Raw genomic sequence first — 17185 nt, 5'->3', positions numbered from 1 at the left:
AAATACTAAGAATTGTGCCAGCCCCTTCCTCTGACTAGGTGAATAATGGAAGCTGGGTGTATTTTCTTAGTGATGTTACATGTCCAGGGTCAGTCACTGTACTCATTTTAGGGCCATAAGGTTTAGTAAATAAATGTTCTGTGAGTACTGAGTTACGCTTATTGTATTAGATATTACACTTGAGTGCTGAACACTTAGAGTGAAACTGTAATTACCTGCTTTTCTTTGAAGTAAAAAATCACTGATCTGAGATCAGGTTGTGTACCTGGAATGTCCTTAAAATAAAACTCAGTGTATTTTTTCCAGCTTAAGTGTTTTTCATTTGGAAAAGCCACTTCAATCCAATAGAACTTCAGTTTCTATTCTACTAGAACTAGTATTTCATTAGCCCTTGCCATATGCTGTTGCTGTCTCTGCATTCTCCTCCTGGTCCCGTGAAGTGGAGAGTAAACCCATCTCACCTCCAAGGGGACAGACACTCGGACATCCGTCCCGCTAGTACGTGGCAGAACCAAGGACTGTGATTCAACACTATCACTGAAGCCTGAGATGCTGTCATTCTCTACTTCATGCTAGTCATTTTGAGTGAAGCTTAGGAACTGTGTATTTTAAAACATCTTTGGAGTGCTTTTCTTTATAAATAATGACTGTATGTCATTTTCCAAAGTTAGTTTCTTTTGGAAATGGTGTATAAGCATTTCTACAAGTTGAGAAAATAAAAGATCGTCACACTTTGGTCATAATTCTTGTCTTCCAGGTCAACAACTGTAACATCAGCAATGTATCTCACAACTATGCCAGAGCCGCCCTCTCCCAGCCCTGCACCACGCTGCACCTTACTGTGCTGCGAGAGAGGCGCTTTGGGAACCGGACGTACAGCCACTCCGATGGGAGCTCTCCACGGGAAGAGGTCTTCCACGTGGTCCTTCACAAACGGGACTCTGGTGAACAGCTTGGCATTAAACTCGTACGAAGGACCGATGAGGCAGGCGTTTTTATTCTTGACCTGTTGGAGGGGGGGCTGGCTGCACAGGACGGAAGGCTGAGCAGCAATGACCGAGTGCTCGCCATCAATGGACATGACCTGAAGCACGGGACCCCTGAGCTTGCCGCCCAGATCATTCAGGTACATGCCAGATGTTCATTCCAAATGCTCAACCTTTATTACTGTATATTGATGTCTGTTTTCATAACATGAGAATCCCAAGGATATTTGATATTTCATCGGGAAATCAAACATGGCTCCCAAATCCTTCAAAATGCACAATAGTATAACTTCATTACAGGTAGAATCCTTTCTGGAAAACTGTATCCCTGTGGATGTTCAGCCTTGCTCTTTACATAGAGTGAAGGCTCCACATTTTCACATGGGTTTTTCATTTGCTCCCTGGGCTCCGCCTAGGCCCAGACATAAAAACGGGGGTGTCCACATTTAACAGGTGAGATAAGCAAAGCTTGAAGGAGCTGTGGCTCCAAAGTTCTTACCTTACTTTCGTAATTTTCCCTCTCTGCTTCAGCTTCATACAAGTGGGGGGAGATAATTTTTTATTAAGAATAACTCTTTATAGTGCCTTTTTTATAAAGCTTTCAGAGCATTTCAAACACATCATAACTTGTGTTCTTACAGTATATATACTGTTATTATTAGAAAAATTTTTTTCAATAAGAGCATTAATATAAAGTAGAAAATCATCCAGAGCAGATCTTCCAGTTCTGTAACCTGACACAGCATTTAACGAGATGGGTATCTCCTACAGAGATAAGGTTGAAACAAAGATGTGTGTGGTTTTTTGTTTTGTTTTGTGTTTTTAAGTAAGCACAAGAAAACACTCTTACATAAAGGAAACCAAGCATTAACATAATCGAGCATCAGGAATTAAAGTAGGTCGATAGTCACTGAGAAATGTGTATAGTAGACAGAATTGAATAACAGTGAAGATTTAAGCTACTGTATAAGAAAACCCAAGTCTCAATCCCATTTAACTTACTCCTTTTCACAAATTTTTGGTTCATTATAACCATAATACACATGCGCACGCACACACACGCGCGCACACACACACCCGGTAGCCATATTGTATTAGGAGGGAGATTCAGGCATTGGTCTCATGTCACAGACTTGAGATTTAAAAAAAGAGGATACAGATACCTCATAATATATATAATATCAAATATTATGTATTGCTCAAGTTGTTTCTTTGTGAAAAAAACTAAATCTTAACTGTTTTAGATTCTAAAAGTAACACGTACTGCATGTCTAAAAAGGAGACTAATGAAGACAAAATACAGAAAATAAAGAAGAAAGTTAAAATCACATTCAATCTAAACTCCATAAGAAACTGATGTTAATATTTTGGAGAACATCGTTACATTTTTCTGTAGAGGACTGCAAATAAATAGGTACATATTTACGTAGATACTTACACATGCACTCATCTTGCAGATTCTCAGTTTGCCAACCTTTCTTTATGTCAGCAGTGTTGTGGACTTCTTACCCTGAAAATAGACTCATCATGATAGAGCTGTGTAGGAGGCATGTTGTACTAAAGCTTACTTAATCATTCCCCTATTGACAGACTTTAACGTTTTGTTTTCAAGTTTAAGACATTTTGCTTAACTTCCCTCTAGAAAGATCATAACAATATATACTCCCAGCAGTAGGGCATACCACTTTTTTATGAAGTACAGGTATTGTCATTTAGGCATCCTGCATTTTTAAAAATCTTGACTTTAACAGAATTCTTTTGTTGTATTTGAAACCCTGAAGTGTTAGATGTGCTATTTAAAACTAGCCTAAACCGAAATGTAGAACCATCGTTTAAAGCTTATATGTCCACTTCTATCATGCGCCCAGAATTTTGTCTTTCAGGAAATCAAGAAAGATCAGGGATTTGTTTGTTAATGTTAATGGGTTTGCATAAGCAGTGACCTTCCAATAAAGCTCAATTACTGATTATAGAGTATTTGGTGCTGGTGAGTGTTATGCAATAAAGCAAACAATTCTGTACATTGAAATGAGATCACAAAGGGGCTCCTCACGCTTCACACTGTGTGATCTAATAATTGGAAGTGTCAGGATCTCAAATATCAGGATTCTAAATGTTCTACTTTGGCATTTACCTGTTAGATCAAGTCCCCAGACTCTGGCCGCATGTGTAGTGTTACTCTTTCAGTTATTTTGAAGAATTATCTGAAACTAGTTTAATGAAATGTTTGAATAAGTAAATGATTTTTAATAGGGCCTTAAGATTGGTTATCACTTGGGCCCCTGGGTGGCTCAGTCAGTTAAGCGGCTGCCTTTGGCTCAGGTCACTCCTGGGATCGAGCCCCACATTGGGCTCCTTGCTCAGCGGGGAGCTGCCTTCTCCCTCTCCCTCCGCCCCTCCACCCTGCTCTCTCTCTCTCTCTCTCTCTCTCTCTCAAATAAATAAATAAAATCTTTTTAAAAAAATTGGTTTTCACTCATTTTCCAACTTGAGAACTGAAAATGGAGTGATTTCTTAACATTATTGACTATCATCATGGGGGAGGGTTCTACTTTCCACAATAGCTTCTTGAAAGCAAGCTGTCAGATTTTACCGTAGGAATTAATAGTAAACTTGGGAACTTGTAGTCATGACCAAGAATCAGCATCAAATAGATCAGGCCTGTACATTAAAAGCAAAGATAAAATAGCTTTAAAAAATACAATAGATGTGAATCTGTGTTTCAAATATAGATCTATAAATACAGATAATGGACCTCTAAATTCAAGGTGGTAGTCATAACCTCCAAAATAATTTAACATAACATTTGTGTGTGTGTGCACGTATGTGATATATATACGCACACAGTATGCAATGTACATAAATACTAATCTTGTTTTACAGGACCGTTGTTACCATTCTTTTCAGGACTGTTTAAGCTGATACCCTATTTTTAATTTAAACCTGTAGCAAGCAGAAACAAAGCTGTACATATTTTCATTGATTATCACTCTCAAAGTAGCCACCCTGGAATTTATTTCAGAAGTCACAAAGGATTCTAATCCAGTTTTGAACCAGTTCTTCCTTTTATCTTCTTTCCTTTGCTCTCTTTGTCTCAGTGCTAAGGTCAGTCTTGCAGGGGAAAGAAGAACGAAAAGACAGTTACCCTCCAATTACCCTTCGACTGCTTTGCTTTGGTTATGTCCTTGGTATTTCCAGGGTTAGGGAAGGCCTACCCAAGAGGCCTGTGTTGGGTGTTTTAACTGCAGAAGTTTTAAAGTATTAGCTCCTGAAATGAACTCCCCCCTCCCGCCCCCACCCAGCAGGTGCCTGCAGTCACCACTCAGGTGAGGCTCTGGTACAGAGATGATAAGTGCACTGAAAATTATACTCTCTATAATCTTCTAAGTGAGAAGCATTATTAATGACTGGTGGTTATGTATGTGTGTTTTCTCTAGGCTAGTGGAGAGAGGGTGGATTTAACAATTGCTAGACCAGGGAAATCCCAGCCTGGTAACCCTGTCCGAGACACAGGAGCTCAGAGTAGCAGCCAGCATCATGCACAGCCGCTGTATAACAACAGACCCAGCTCACATAAGGTGAGGCATTGTGTTTGCATGTTTTCATTCATCTACCCTCAAGGGTCCTTGTTACAAGCTGGTAAGATTTAAATGAGGGCTGTTACTCTGTTGGAAAAGATGAACTCAAGTGTTTGGGATGTGAAATGTGTATTTGGCTACCTGGAGAGTCACTGTACAGTCTCAGTTCCTCAGCCAGTAGGGGTGGTTTCTTAGTAAGAAGGTCCCTCTGCCAGGTGATTGATGAGAAGTGTTTGATCTTCTAGAAAAACTTCTTTGTTTGGTCCTTCTTTAAAGTGGGATTTATCTTGGTTTGCTCATTCAAATGTAACAATTGGTTGTGTGATTGAAAAAGCATAATGAAGACAATGATCGAAAAGTCCATACTTAGCAGTTGGGCAGGTTGCCTACAACAACAGAATTCTCTATGTGAATATTAAGCATAAATCATACATTCTGATAGGTACATGCAAAGCATGTAAAGCATTTCTCTTTATGTTATAGCTTATAGGAATACTACCCTAAATCATTTTAAATTCCCTTATGTTGAGCGTTTTCTGCATCTTTACTCTTTCACCACTTTTATAATATATTCTTAGGTCATTTATCTGTGCTGAGAATTTTGATGCTGTCTCACTTTAGATGTAGAAATCAAAAACAGTGGTACTTTACTGTGTTCTCAGTATTATTTACTTCATTTGATCTTTCATTTGAACTCAACTTCCACTAGGCCAGACATTTTAAAGCAATGCTGTTTACCAACTGTGTGAAAATTGCACATAGGAAACTTCCTATAGTTTTTAAGTTGACCAATAAATAAGTTTTTATTTAGTAAAGCAATTTAATTTTACTTGAGAATAACTTTAGAAGCTCATATTTAGCTTAAAGTGGCTTCTTAATGTAAGTACAGTTTGAAAGAGTACCTCTGGAATGTCACAGGTGCCCAAGAATGCATCGCTTAAAGGCACAAGTATTTTTGGCCCATTGGGTTTATCTGGTTTTCTGAGCTGAAGTATAGACTTGTCACTGATCTTAGGTTCAGTTAATACTTCTAAGAAATTATAACCACAAACTTGTTAATTTTGAACAGAAGATGAAATGTGTGAAGGAAACCTCTAATTTTGCTTTCACAATGATGGCTATGAAAAGTGGTTATTGTTTCACATAGCTGGTCCTTGCTTTACAAGTTACGTATATACACATATTCCTAACGAATTACAATGTGAGGCAAAAGTTGATCATTGAATCTTTTATATCAGTGAATTCTACAGTAATTTGAAATATGGGGGTCCGAAGACACTACAATTTTAAGACATTTTAAAAACTACTTAATCATTTCAACATTCATATAGAGAACTGTTTATGTCATTTTATTTGTTTTAGGCACATATATTTTTCTTTTTACTAATTCTTATTCTTTAATTTTATGTGGCAGTGTTTTAAATAGCAATGCTGAATTCTTCTAGGTACTCTACAAACCTGATTGGTTGGAACAACCACAAGAAATGTACTTTTAAGCGTTAATTTAACAATTTAGTGTTAACATACAGCATTTGTTATGCCAAGTCCTGATTTAGAAAAATAAAGGTCTCCTAGGGAAAACAAACACAGATTCACCAAAACAATCTGTTCAGAGGATAATCATTGTTAAAAATTAAAGTGCACATTAGTGTACTAGTAAGCCTCTGCGTAACTGCTTGGATAAACATTCATGCGGTGTTAAGCCCTTAGAAGTTTCCGTGAAGCGTACCAAGTGTAATCTGTGAAGTTTGGCTAAAATGCATACTTCTCAGCCAAATAGAGGAATAAAACAACTGCCTCTAATTGATTAAATACCTGACAGCCAAAACTGTTGAAATAAATGTACTCACCACTGAGTTTACCTGGATTGTCTTCATAATAACATGGGTCTTGCCCAGATTTGCAGGATGCTAACATAGATGTCATAAGGCTAGCATACCACCTTTAGCCGTTTACAGGTTTTCTACGAGGTCAAAATTCTGGGAACTCTAGGATGTTGACAATAAGTAGTTACCTTAATAAAATTTTAAGAGTATGGGTTCCAGGACCAGAGAAGAGCAGATGCTCCTGCAGCTCCAGGGCTTGATTAACAGATAGGTACCTGTCCGCTCTGAAGTAGTGTCACTAAAGGAAATGTTACAATTCTGTTGTTGATATTGTTAATCATTTTAAAGTTATCTTATTATCTACAGTACGCTCTTACAGTTGATAAGTGTTAGGAACCTTTTGAGATATTAACTTCCATTGTTCCATTTAATGGGATAGTGCCCTTGTAGTGTGGATGCGTATAACCAGTATATACATAGTGCATCGTGCTATATGAACATACACAAACCATATATGAATACATGTATATGTATATACACATACTGCATAGGTGTGTGTATGTAATTTTTTTTTAACTTGAATCAGTTCAAATCCGAGTGTAGTCACATATAGCTGTATAATGTGGGGCAAATCACATGATCTTTCTAAGGCTGTTCCCTCATCTGTAAAATGGGGCCAACAATAGGATTTACATTCAGGACCATTGTGAAGATTAAAACGAAATAATGCATGTAAAGCCATTCACTTTACACATATAGTAAATCTTCAATACATGGTAGTTACTGTTGCTGTTTTAATGTTGATGTTGCATATGTACACCTTGTTTTTTATTGCATTCTAATTAAAAAGAAAGGTGATGTTTTAAATTCTCCTTTTCTTCTAGGAGTGTTTCCATAAGTAGCAACAATAAATGTCAGTAAAAATTGCTTTTTCCTGAGAACATAGTTTGTTGGGAATTTTTTCTCTTCATTAACTTTTTAAAAAATTGAGTTACTTCATATCTTTGTAGCTTTCCATGAAGGTTTTGAAGATCACTTTGCACCTGTTTCATGATTGAGCATTCTGATAATCCTCATGAGTAAGAAACAGAAGAGAGATCTGTAGCTTTTTTCTGGAAGTTAATGAAATCCGCACTTTACTTTTGTACTATTCTGTCAGCATTTCTTTCAAAGAACAGAGGACAGAGATGGAAATAAAATTAATTGGCTTGTCTTCAGAATCAGAATGCATTCAGAATAAATTCATTATTTACTTTGGTAGAATGAATCATATCTTGGAGCCCAAGATAGTTATACAAATGGTGTGCTTCTTTTATCTTGACTTCCGTATGTCAGCAGTCCTGAGATTTTTCCGTTCCATAAATAGTCATATGAAAATACAGCAGTCCAAAGTTTGACATTGTGATCCCCAGTGTTTGATGTAGTGTTTGTACCACGAAGAACTGTGTATTACTTCTATAGTAAGTGATTTTAAAAATGACTTCATCATTGTCATGGTACTTTTTCCTTCAGTTTCCTTTACTTTACTTCAGCTGTGTATTATGTATTATCCAATAAATTTTCCTCTCATGTGTTAGGATCTTAGCCAGTGTGTTACGTGCCAAGAAAAACACATTACGGTAAAGAAGGAACCACACGAGTCCCTGGGAATGACAGTGGCTGGGGGCCGAGGGAGTAAGAGTGGTGAGCTGCCCATCTTTGTGACCAGCGTGCCACCTCATGGCTGCCTTGCACGTGACGGCCGCGTCAGGAGAGGTAAGACAGGGCCGGGACCAGGTTCACCACATCTCCCTGCGTTCAGCTCATGTTTGAAAAAATAAGTATCTAGAAAGTTTTCTATTAAAACATGACTTTTTTTAATCCTTTAAAATGTCCCTTCATATATAAGTGTAAACCTCTCTGTAAGGTAGAAAAACGCCTAATGTGAAGGAAAGTTGCGGCAGTTTGATGATGTCTCCATTATTTTCTAATGTTTACTCAGATCATTGGATTATTTTCTGTTGGAAAAGACCCTCTAAAAGATTTAACACTTCTCACATCCTGGCAGACTGGATACTCTAAAGGACTATCTCACTAAAATAACAGATGTTGCTTACATGATAAAGTACCTATGTACTTTATCTCACAGAAGAGGTAGAGTGGAAGACAATCTTAATAAAAAGATACAGTTTTAGGGATTAACTCACTCATAATTTCACATTCCCTGCCCCACCCCACCCCCCACCAGTACTGTACAATTTGTAGAGGTAGGGGTGGTAGTAGTGAAAAGAGCTTTCTCCATACACTTGGTTTGTTCATATGGGAAAGTGAGTCTTAAAAGCTATTTTTCTAAGAATGAAGTTGGATCCCTACCTCCCATAGTATATAAAAATTAACTTAGAGTGGATCCAAGACCTAAAAGTAAGAGTTAAGGGGCACCTGGGTGGCTCAGTTGGTTAAACGACTGCCTTCGGCTCAGGTTATGATCCTGGAGTCCCAGGATCGAGTCCCGCATTGGGCTCCCTGCTCAGCAGGGAGTCGGCTTCTCCCTCTGACCCTCTTCCCTCTCGTGCTATCTCTCATTCTCTCTCTCTCTCTCAAATAAATAAAATCTTAAAAAAAAAAAGTAAGAGTTAAGACTTTTAGAAAAAAACACAAGCATAAAACCTCATGACCTTGGATTAGGTAATGGATTAGTCGGTTTTCTTAGATATGACATCAAGACACATGCAACACAGTAAAGAAAATAGATAGACTGGACTTCATCAAAATCACAAATTTTTGTGCTACCAAGGACACCACCAAGAAAGCAAAAAGATAGTGAAAGTGAAAAGATAACCCACAGAATGGAAGGGTATAGTTGCAGATCGTTATATCTAATGAAGGACTCCTATCTAGAGTACATAAAGAATTCTTACAATTCAGTAATAAAAAAGACCGATAACCCAGTTTTTCAGTGAGCAAAGGATCTGAATAGACATTACTCCAAAGAAGATACACAAACAGCCAAAAATCACATGAAAAGATGCTCAGTGTCATTAGATATTAGGAAAATGCACGTCAAAACCACTTCATACACAGTAGGATGAATATTATAAAAAAGACAGTAATATTGTAATATTAGCAAAGATGTGGAGAAATTGAAACTCTCAGACATTGCCAGTGGGAACATAAAATGGTCCAACTGTTTTGGATAACAGTTTAGCGGTTCCTCAAAAAGTTAAAATCAGGGTCACCACATGACCCAGCAATTCTGTTCCTAGAGAGATGAAAATGTACATCTCACCCAAAAACTTATACATTATTTTTCATAATAGTCAAAAAGTAGAAATCATCCATATGTCCACTACCTGATGGATGGATCAACATGATGTATTATGTCCATGCAATGGATGTTATTTGGCCGTAAAAAGGGGTGAAGTATTTAAAAAAAAAAAAAAAAAAAAGGAATGAAGTATTAACACAAGCTACTGTATGGATAAACCTTGAAAAGATTATGCTAAGTGAAAGAAGCCAGTCACAAAAGACCATGTTTGGTTGCATTGATATGAAATGTCCAGAATAGGCAAATCTGTAGAGACATAAAGTAGAATAGTTCAAGTTTGCTCAGGGCTGGGGGCGGGGGGTGTGCAGCAAGATGGGAAGTGACTGCTAGTGAATACAGGGTTCTTGGGGGGAGGGATCTAAAAATGATGTGTGACGGTTACACAACAATGTGTTTGTACTAAAAACCAAAAGTTGTATACTTTAAAATGAGTGGAATGAGTGGTATATGAATTATACCTTCATAAGGCTGCAATTTTTTTTTAAAAAATGTTATTTGCCCAATTGTGGAATTTAGGGTAATTTTGTTTTCCAGGTTTTCTGCAATGAGAATGTTTTGTTTTCATAATCTGAAAAATAAGTGATGAATTGGGAGAGAAGAACTTTCCATAGGTTTTCTTGGTACCTACAAAACTAAACTTTTCCTTCCTAACCTTTTACATAATCCTCGTTGCCCTTTTTTTATTATATTACTTGGCAGGGCAACAAACACTTTTTTTTCTTCCTCAAGCAAGAGAAGATGTTCAAATCACAAGTTTCATTTCTTTGTGTGGGCCCAAGGATCTCTTCTCTTTAAGTATTCTGATATGTTAGCGCTGAGCAAACTATGTAGGGCTATCTTTATGTATAAAACTGTGTAACTATAAGACAGGATATATTACAAATTCATTTCTAAGAGCAAAGGATCAAATAATTTTTGAGCAGAGAAGAACTATAGAAATCACTGAAGCCCAAAGAAGAGAAATGAACATGCCCAGGTCCTGCACATAGCAAAATTAGGTCTAATGATTTGGACTTCCTGTCGAATCACAGTGCCTCAAGCCACACTTTTTCCTGTATATGATGAAATTATCTTAAGGTTTTGAGTTGTTTTGGAATGTTTTCCATGAATTGGATTTTCCTTTGGTATCGTAACAATGACAGAGAAGTGAAAAAATTACAAATAACAGATGTACAGGGAAGATAATGACTTGGTAGCTCATCTCATTTTTCTTGTTTGTTCATTTGGACAGGTGATATACTGCTGAATATCAATGGCATTGATTTGACCAATTTAAGTCATAGTGAGGCCGTTGCTATGCTGAAAGCCAGTGCCGCATCCCCTGCTGTTGTCCTGAAAGCACTTGAGGTCCAGATTGTCGAGGAGGCATCCCAGGCCACTGAAGAGCAGCCCGGCACCTTCAGTGAGAATGAATATGACGCCAGCTGGTCCCCATCATGGGTCATGTGGCTTGGGCTTCCAAGGTACTGACAACGTTTTGGTGGTTTCATGGAATAATCGTAGTGACAACCTTTCTCAGTGTGTAACATGGTAAATTCACTCATCTGGGGGGCGGGGGGAAGGCCCTAGTCAGAGATAAAAGTGGCAATGGCATATCAAGTTACAAAAGAAAGTGGTATTTTTTTCTTAGAATATTATATTTTAAAAGGTAAATTTAAGGGGTGCCTAGGTGAATCAATCAGTTAAGCATCCAACTCAGGATCTCAGCTCAGGTCTTGATCTCAGGGTCATGAGTTTTTAAAAAAAAATTTTTTTTTAATTTTTAAAAAATTAAAACATTCTTAAAAAATGTAAGTTAAGTTTAATAATAAGAACTAGGCTAAAAAGACTTACTATATCTGTTTGTAAAAATGAATAAAGCTGTTCTGTCCATTCCTATTAAGGTTCTCAAGTGGACCAGCCATGTTCAGTCTCTTGCTTTAGAAAAGCTGTCATTTACCACCATGCATTCCGATACATGCTTAGACTTCATGTGCACTTTTCACCAGAAAAACCAGGTCAAAGTGTGTGGCCTTTCCCTACTCCAGAAGCTTTTCTAAAACCCCTTTCTTAATCTTTTTAATTCTCCCTAAAAAGGCAGGTTGTAAAACTCGGTTTTTATTGGACATTTAAGCCAAACCATTGGTGTTCAAGAATAGGTGCCCCTCACCGTGACCTTAGTGAAGAGTTCACTGCTTCGGGACTGTCACCTGCCAATACATTCTGCAAGTGGTCATTGTCTGGTCATGAAAGTGTTTGCAACCTCCTGAGGGTTGTATAATTTGGTATTGAGATAGGAAGAATGTGTATTACTGTCTTTGTTTCCAGATCACTTTAGATTCTTAATGTGTAGAGGAATCCTAAAACTGAACTATGATGAAACATTTTGACTCTGAGCCAAGTATGAAAATGACTGATTTTTTAAAATAAAAATATACAATAGGAATGCCAGTTTCTGAGCCATCTAGCTTCATTTGGATGTAATTTGTAGTAACTAGCATTTGTATAGTTCTATATGATTTACTAAAGAAAAGTACTTTCACATAAAGAGTAGCAGAGAAAGCAAGGATGAATGGAATTCATTTGTCAATCATCTAACTTTCTGACTTGTCCTCTTGGTTGAAAAAGACCAAAAAGGCCTAAAACTGTAATAGAATTCATGTCTCAGGGACCTGTAGGGATCGATTCAAACGGTTGCTAAGAAACTGCAGACATGCTACCTAATGGTGAGATGTCAGCCATCAGAGGGAACTCATTGATCTTGTTAAGTACTCAGCCCAATACATTGACCTGTCACTTGAAACCTAGCGTGTCAGGAAGGCCCCCTCCCACACTAGTGGGTGAGAAGTGGTCTCCCCTGCTGTGCAGTGGCCTTGCACATGCGCACGGCTGCTGGTGGCCAGGCAGACACTGGCGCTGTGCCGCGCTGGGGCTTCTTATCTGGTTCTCGTTATCTCGTATTCCAGGCTAGCTTTGTGGTCAGCTCTTTACCTCTTGTCTTCAGAGCATTTTCAGGTGTACCAGGAAGACTAATGAATATTTCAGATGAAAAATACACGGGATAGTAAAATCTGTTTTGGGGTCCACCTGTATCGAAAGAGTATCTGTCAATCAACGGTCACTATTCTGTGGAGTCTTGGGGGGTCTTCTGTTATGTGCAGACCTGTATTCACAACCACATGTCAGAAGGGCCACGTGTCAGAAACCTCCTTCAAGCAGGTTTCACATCACACAGGGTAGCAGCTCTGCTCTTTCTGAAAAGGGAGGTTCTTCCTCTGCAGTTGGCTAGGGGTGTACCAGACAAAACAGTTACTTGCTTTGTGTTGTGTTGTTTTGATTGTTTTTTGCAGAAGATTCAGAATCATGAAAATAATCTGTATCGTCTCTAAAATACCAGGCTAATGCCTGGGACCCTGCTCTATGCCAGAAGCCTTTTTAAAAGCCCTTTCTTATCGGTGAGCTAAGAAACTGGACCAGATTAAAAGTTCTAGCATTTCGTATATCGCTTACAGAATTAAGAAATCTTTTTAATAGATTAAAAACAGGAAACCTTGCCTTAGATGACTAGATCCAATTTCCTCTAAAAATGAAAGAGACTTCTTTCATATAAAGAGAGGTTTTTTCTATATCATTTAGGTGGGGGTTTTTTCTGTTTTTATTTTTAAGTTTTTATTCATCGAACTCTGACGTGTCACATCTTCCAACTGACAGTGGCATTTTAACTGAAGCATCTCAGTGTCCCTGGTTAAAAATAAAAAAGGGGAGGGGGGAAGGAAGAGATGATTTTCATTAGTGTTGTCTAGATTGAGTTCTCTATTTTGTCAGTTGTCTCCCTTAACATGAGTGCATTTTAAGGGAAGGAGGAAAGAACAACAAATAACTCCTCACATAGATTAAAAAGAAAGTTTTCTACCTTTCTTTCATTTTAGTGCTGAGATTAGCAGGACTGGATCCCTTCTGTACCACCATTTTGTAGATACAAACTCTGTAGATACAGATGGATATCCGAATTGAGGACATTGTTGACAGTGCAGAGGGCAAACGTAGGCACAGAACCATTTTATACGACTTTCTGTGGTGTAACTTGTAACCAGGCGTGTTTAGCTCTGTGGGTGTGTGGGTGTGTGTGTGTGTGTGTGTGTGTGTGTGTGTTCACTTGGGAAAAGAAGACCAAAAAATGTTGGAGAAATTCCAGTCTACCTAGGACTGAGTCTGCTAGAAAATGGGTTGTCAGAATAATGTGTTCAGAAGGAAATAAAGTAGCCCTTTTTCGTTTCCCAGCAGTGGTAAGTATGGAGTTACAACAAAGGTGAACAGGGTATAAAAGCCTCCCCATTAATTTTTTCTTGATCTTTGTGTTTGTTATAGTGCCCTTCATAGCTGCCATGATATAGTTTTACGAAGAAGCTACTTGGGAAGTTGGGGCTTTAGTATTGTTGGTGGATATGAAGAGAACCACACCAATCAGCCTTTCTTCATTAAAACCATCGTCTTGGGGACTCCTGCTTATTATGATGGAAGATTAAAGTGAGTCTTGTGATAATCAGATAATGTGATTTATGTTTATTGTGATGGACACAATCTTGACCCAGCCTTTGTCCTTCCTTGTAAATAAAGTTTTCCTGGAACGTGGCTGCATTCGTCTGCTTACACATCCTCCGTGGCTGCCTGTGAGCCACAGTGGCAGTGTTGAGTCATTGTGACAGAGGCCATGTGGTTCACAAAGACTGAAATACTTGTTTACTAACTGGCTCTTTACAGAAACAATGTGCCAGCCAGATCTCGACTGAAGCATCACTTTGACCATCTTGCAGCTGATAGTTCTATTTTGCTAATCTAATAACAGGGACCAAACCTGAGTCATCTGATTCAACACATTGAGATACGACAGCTAGCTCTGAGCAGTCATTCCACACACACCCTTTAGGTCTAGTCCTGTCATTAGATGACTCTGCTCGTTTTTCTCCACAGCACTTATGTCTACCTAACATTATATTTATGCAAGCTCCATGAAGGGATGTTGGGGTGGGGGGCTTTGTTGCATTTATTGTTACATTCCTGGCCAGCGTAACAGTGCCTTGTGTAAATAGTAAGGTCTCAATAAATATTTGATGAATGAATGTGTGAGAGCTGCCAGGCACAGTGCTAAATGCTTGGGATTGTATTATTGAATCTTCTTAATAGCCCTGGGAGGTTAGTGTTGTCATTGCTATTCCTGTTTGATACACGAGATAACTAAGTCTCAGAAAGATAAAGAAACTTCCCCAAAGTCAAATAGCTGGAAATGGTTGACTGCAGTTCACACCCAGGACTCTCTCTCCAGAGCCTGGGCTGTTTACCCCTCTTCTGGGCAGGAAGTCCTCAGCCAACCTCATGCAGCCTCTTTCCTTTATCAAAGCTCAGGCACTGGGAGAAGAAAGAGGTGTTAGATCAAGAGATTCTACAAACAGAGAGGAAATGGATTAGTGTAAGGTCTTAGTGCTTGGTTTTTTGATGGAAGAGCCAATTCTTAAAAAGTAACTTGACATATTAGAGTGCCACACAAATGGAGAGTGTATACTGATCACAAAGACAAAGTGCCATCCGAATAGTCTTGTGAAAAGTTGATCAGGGTCAGTATGCTCCCGATCAGTCTTACTACATTGACAGAGATGGGTGAAAAAAATCAGTATTTTAGGTGGAAAGAGTAGGGGGGAAATGAATTAACCATTCTCTTAGCTGAGTTACTCAACCAATCTGGGTCTCAGTTAATTAATTTATAATCTGCATTCCACCTACTTCCAAAAAAATTGAAGTAGCTAACAATAAAATAGCATATTGCTATTACAAACTAAAGAGCAAAAATCATAAAGGAGAGAAAGGCCTTCAGATTTATCATCCATTTATGATAATCCTGTCAGGACAGCAAGCAGCAGCAGCTGAGAGAAGAGGAGGTGTGGGTCTTATTCTCAACGTAATTGAACCCTCAAATGTATGAGTTTTAAGAATGAACAGGGAAAGAACCATCAAAATAATAAGCAACCCCCTCCGAATGCATTATTTAGTATTTCTTAAAGAGCCAGCACATTTATTCTCCTAATTACATTTTGCTTAAGCTTACATGAAAATTATTTTGCTTGCCCTCAAAATCACCCAGCAGTTAGAAGAGGGGTGGGCCCAGGGGTGCCCCGTGACTGGCAAGGGAAGGCCAATACAGGCTTAAAAATTGCCCCAGATGTCTTGCAAAGTAGAAAATATACCCTCATCATTGACAGCTGATGCTTAAGTGAAGCTGTGAATTTCGTGCTAAACAAATCTCCATTAGGATAATGTTTTCTAATTGCGTGAAGATAGTTAACAGCCCGTTTCTGTTTGTCTTTGGCCAGATGTGGAGATATGATCGTAGCCGTCAACGGCCTGTCAACGGTGGGCATGAGCCACTCCGCACTAGTTCCCATGTTGAAGGAGCAGAGGAACAAAGTCACTCTGACAGTTACCTGCTGGCCTGGAAGCCTGGTGTAGGATTTGAAATCAGTTGTGAGTCGAACATCTTCCTTTTTTAGGCTTTGGAAAGAAACCCCTTTCGTTGGATTGTGTTTCTGTTTAGGAGCTACAGACACAGCTGGTGTTTGCAGGGCCCAAAACCACTGAGATTGTCCTTTTGTTATTAGTAAAACGGCTTTCCTCCAGTTAGCCACGTTTCTTTTAGCTTGGTCTTCCACTAACCCTTGTAAGCTCGTATTTTCAAAAATCAGACTCTCCATCGTCAGAATGTGACCTAAAATAATGAAAGAAGTGCGCACAGGCTGCGATCTAGCCAGCTGGCTTAGAGGACGGGGCGGGGGGGGGGGGGGGTCTGGTCCTTGGTTTTCCCGCCCGAATCACAGAGTGAGCTCGCGTCCCAGCGCGCGGGCCGATGGAGCCCGCAGCTGTGCCATTCGCTGCCCCTGGTGCAGCCGGCGCCATGAACGGATGAAGATGTACTTCAGTTTAGCGGAAGCCCTTCCCCGTTTTCTCCCCATCAGTGCCAACATTTCAAAACTTCATACTGTTTATAAAGTGATATTTCTGACTGTTTTGTTTCTCCTTTAATTTCTTAGTACTCATAGATGCTGAAGACAGAAGTCTCACACTACTAAAGAGCTTTTTAAAGAATAATGTACCATTAATTAGAATACTAGATAATCAAAGGTCACGTTTTCCATTGACAGAGGCATTTGGGAAGTAACTATAGTTTAGTGCTGGAGATGGTAAAAGCCACACTTACTTGCAGAAGTCCAGAAGCATTAAAGATTCCTTTCCAAAGGAATGTTTTGTTATGCAGGGAAATTTTGAAGCAGATTTTGCTAAAATTCATTTTCTAGAGTCTGTATTGTACTTATCAGCAGTCTTGGCTGTACATGCTTTTTGTGATTTCTGTAGTTAAACAAGATAAAACCGTGTTGCTATTCCACACACATTGATCTATATCGCAGCTCAGTGTAGGAGAAGGTATACTTTTTTTTTATTTCATTCCGAGAAGAGCCTTCAGTG

The 17185-nt window shown here is 38.8% G+C and overlaps 1 protein-coding gene across 4 annotated transcripts in view; it reads left to right on the top strand.

Annotated features, from left to right (window-relative positions):
* The window catches only part of LNX2 (ligand of numb-protein X 2), a 79510-nt gene extending 63024 nt beyond the window's left edge, over positions 1 to 16486 (top strand). For all 4 annotated transcript variants that reach the window (XM_028104721.2, XM_028104717.2, XM_028104714.2 and 1 more), the window contains 6 exons: positions 758 to 1126; positions 4424 to 4564; positions 7968 to 8145; positions 10926 to 11157; positions 14042 to 14200; positions 16039 to 16486. In XM_028104721.2, the coding sequence (XP_027960522.1) occupies positions 758 to 1126; positions 4424 to 4564; positions 7968 to 8145; positions 10926 to 11157; positions 14042 to 14200; positions 16039 to 16174 (1215 nt within the window). In that variant the 3' untranslated portion in view covers positions 16175 to 16486. The remainder of the gene's footprint in view (positions 1 to 757; positions 1127 to 4423; positions 4565 to 7967; positions 8146 to 10925; positions 11158 to 14041; positions 14201 to 16038) is intronic.
* The last annotated feature ends 699 nt before the right edge of the window (positions 16487 to 17185 follow it).

Source organism: Eumetopias jubatus, unplaced genomic scaffold, assembly GCF_037043125.1.
Source record: "Eumetopias jubatus isolate StellerSeaLion01/CBP00866 unplaced genomic scaffold, mEumJub1_p1.0 scaffold_3, whole genome shotgun sequence".
Lineage (NCBI taxonomy): Eukaryota > Metazoa > Chordata > Mammalia > Carnivora > Otariidae > Eumetopias > Eumetopias jubatus.
Note: the sequence above shows the minus strand (reverse complement) of the source record. Positions and strands in the feature narration are given on the sequence as shown.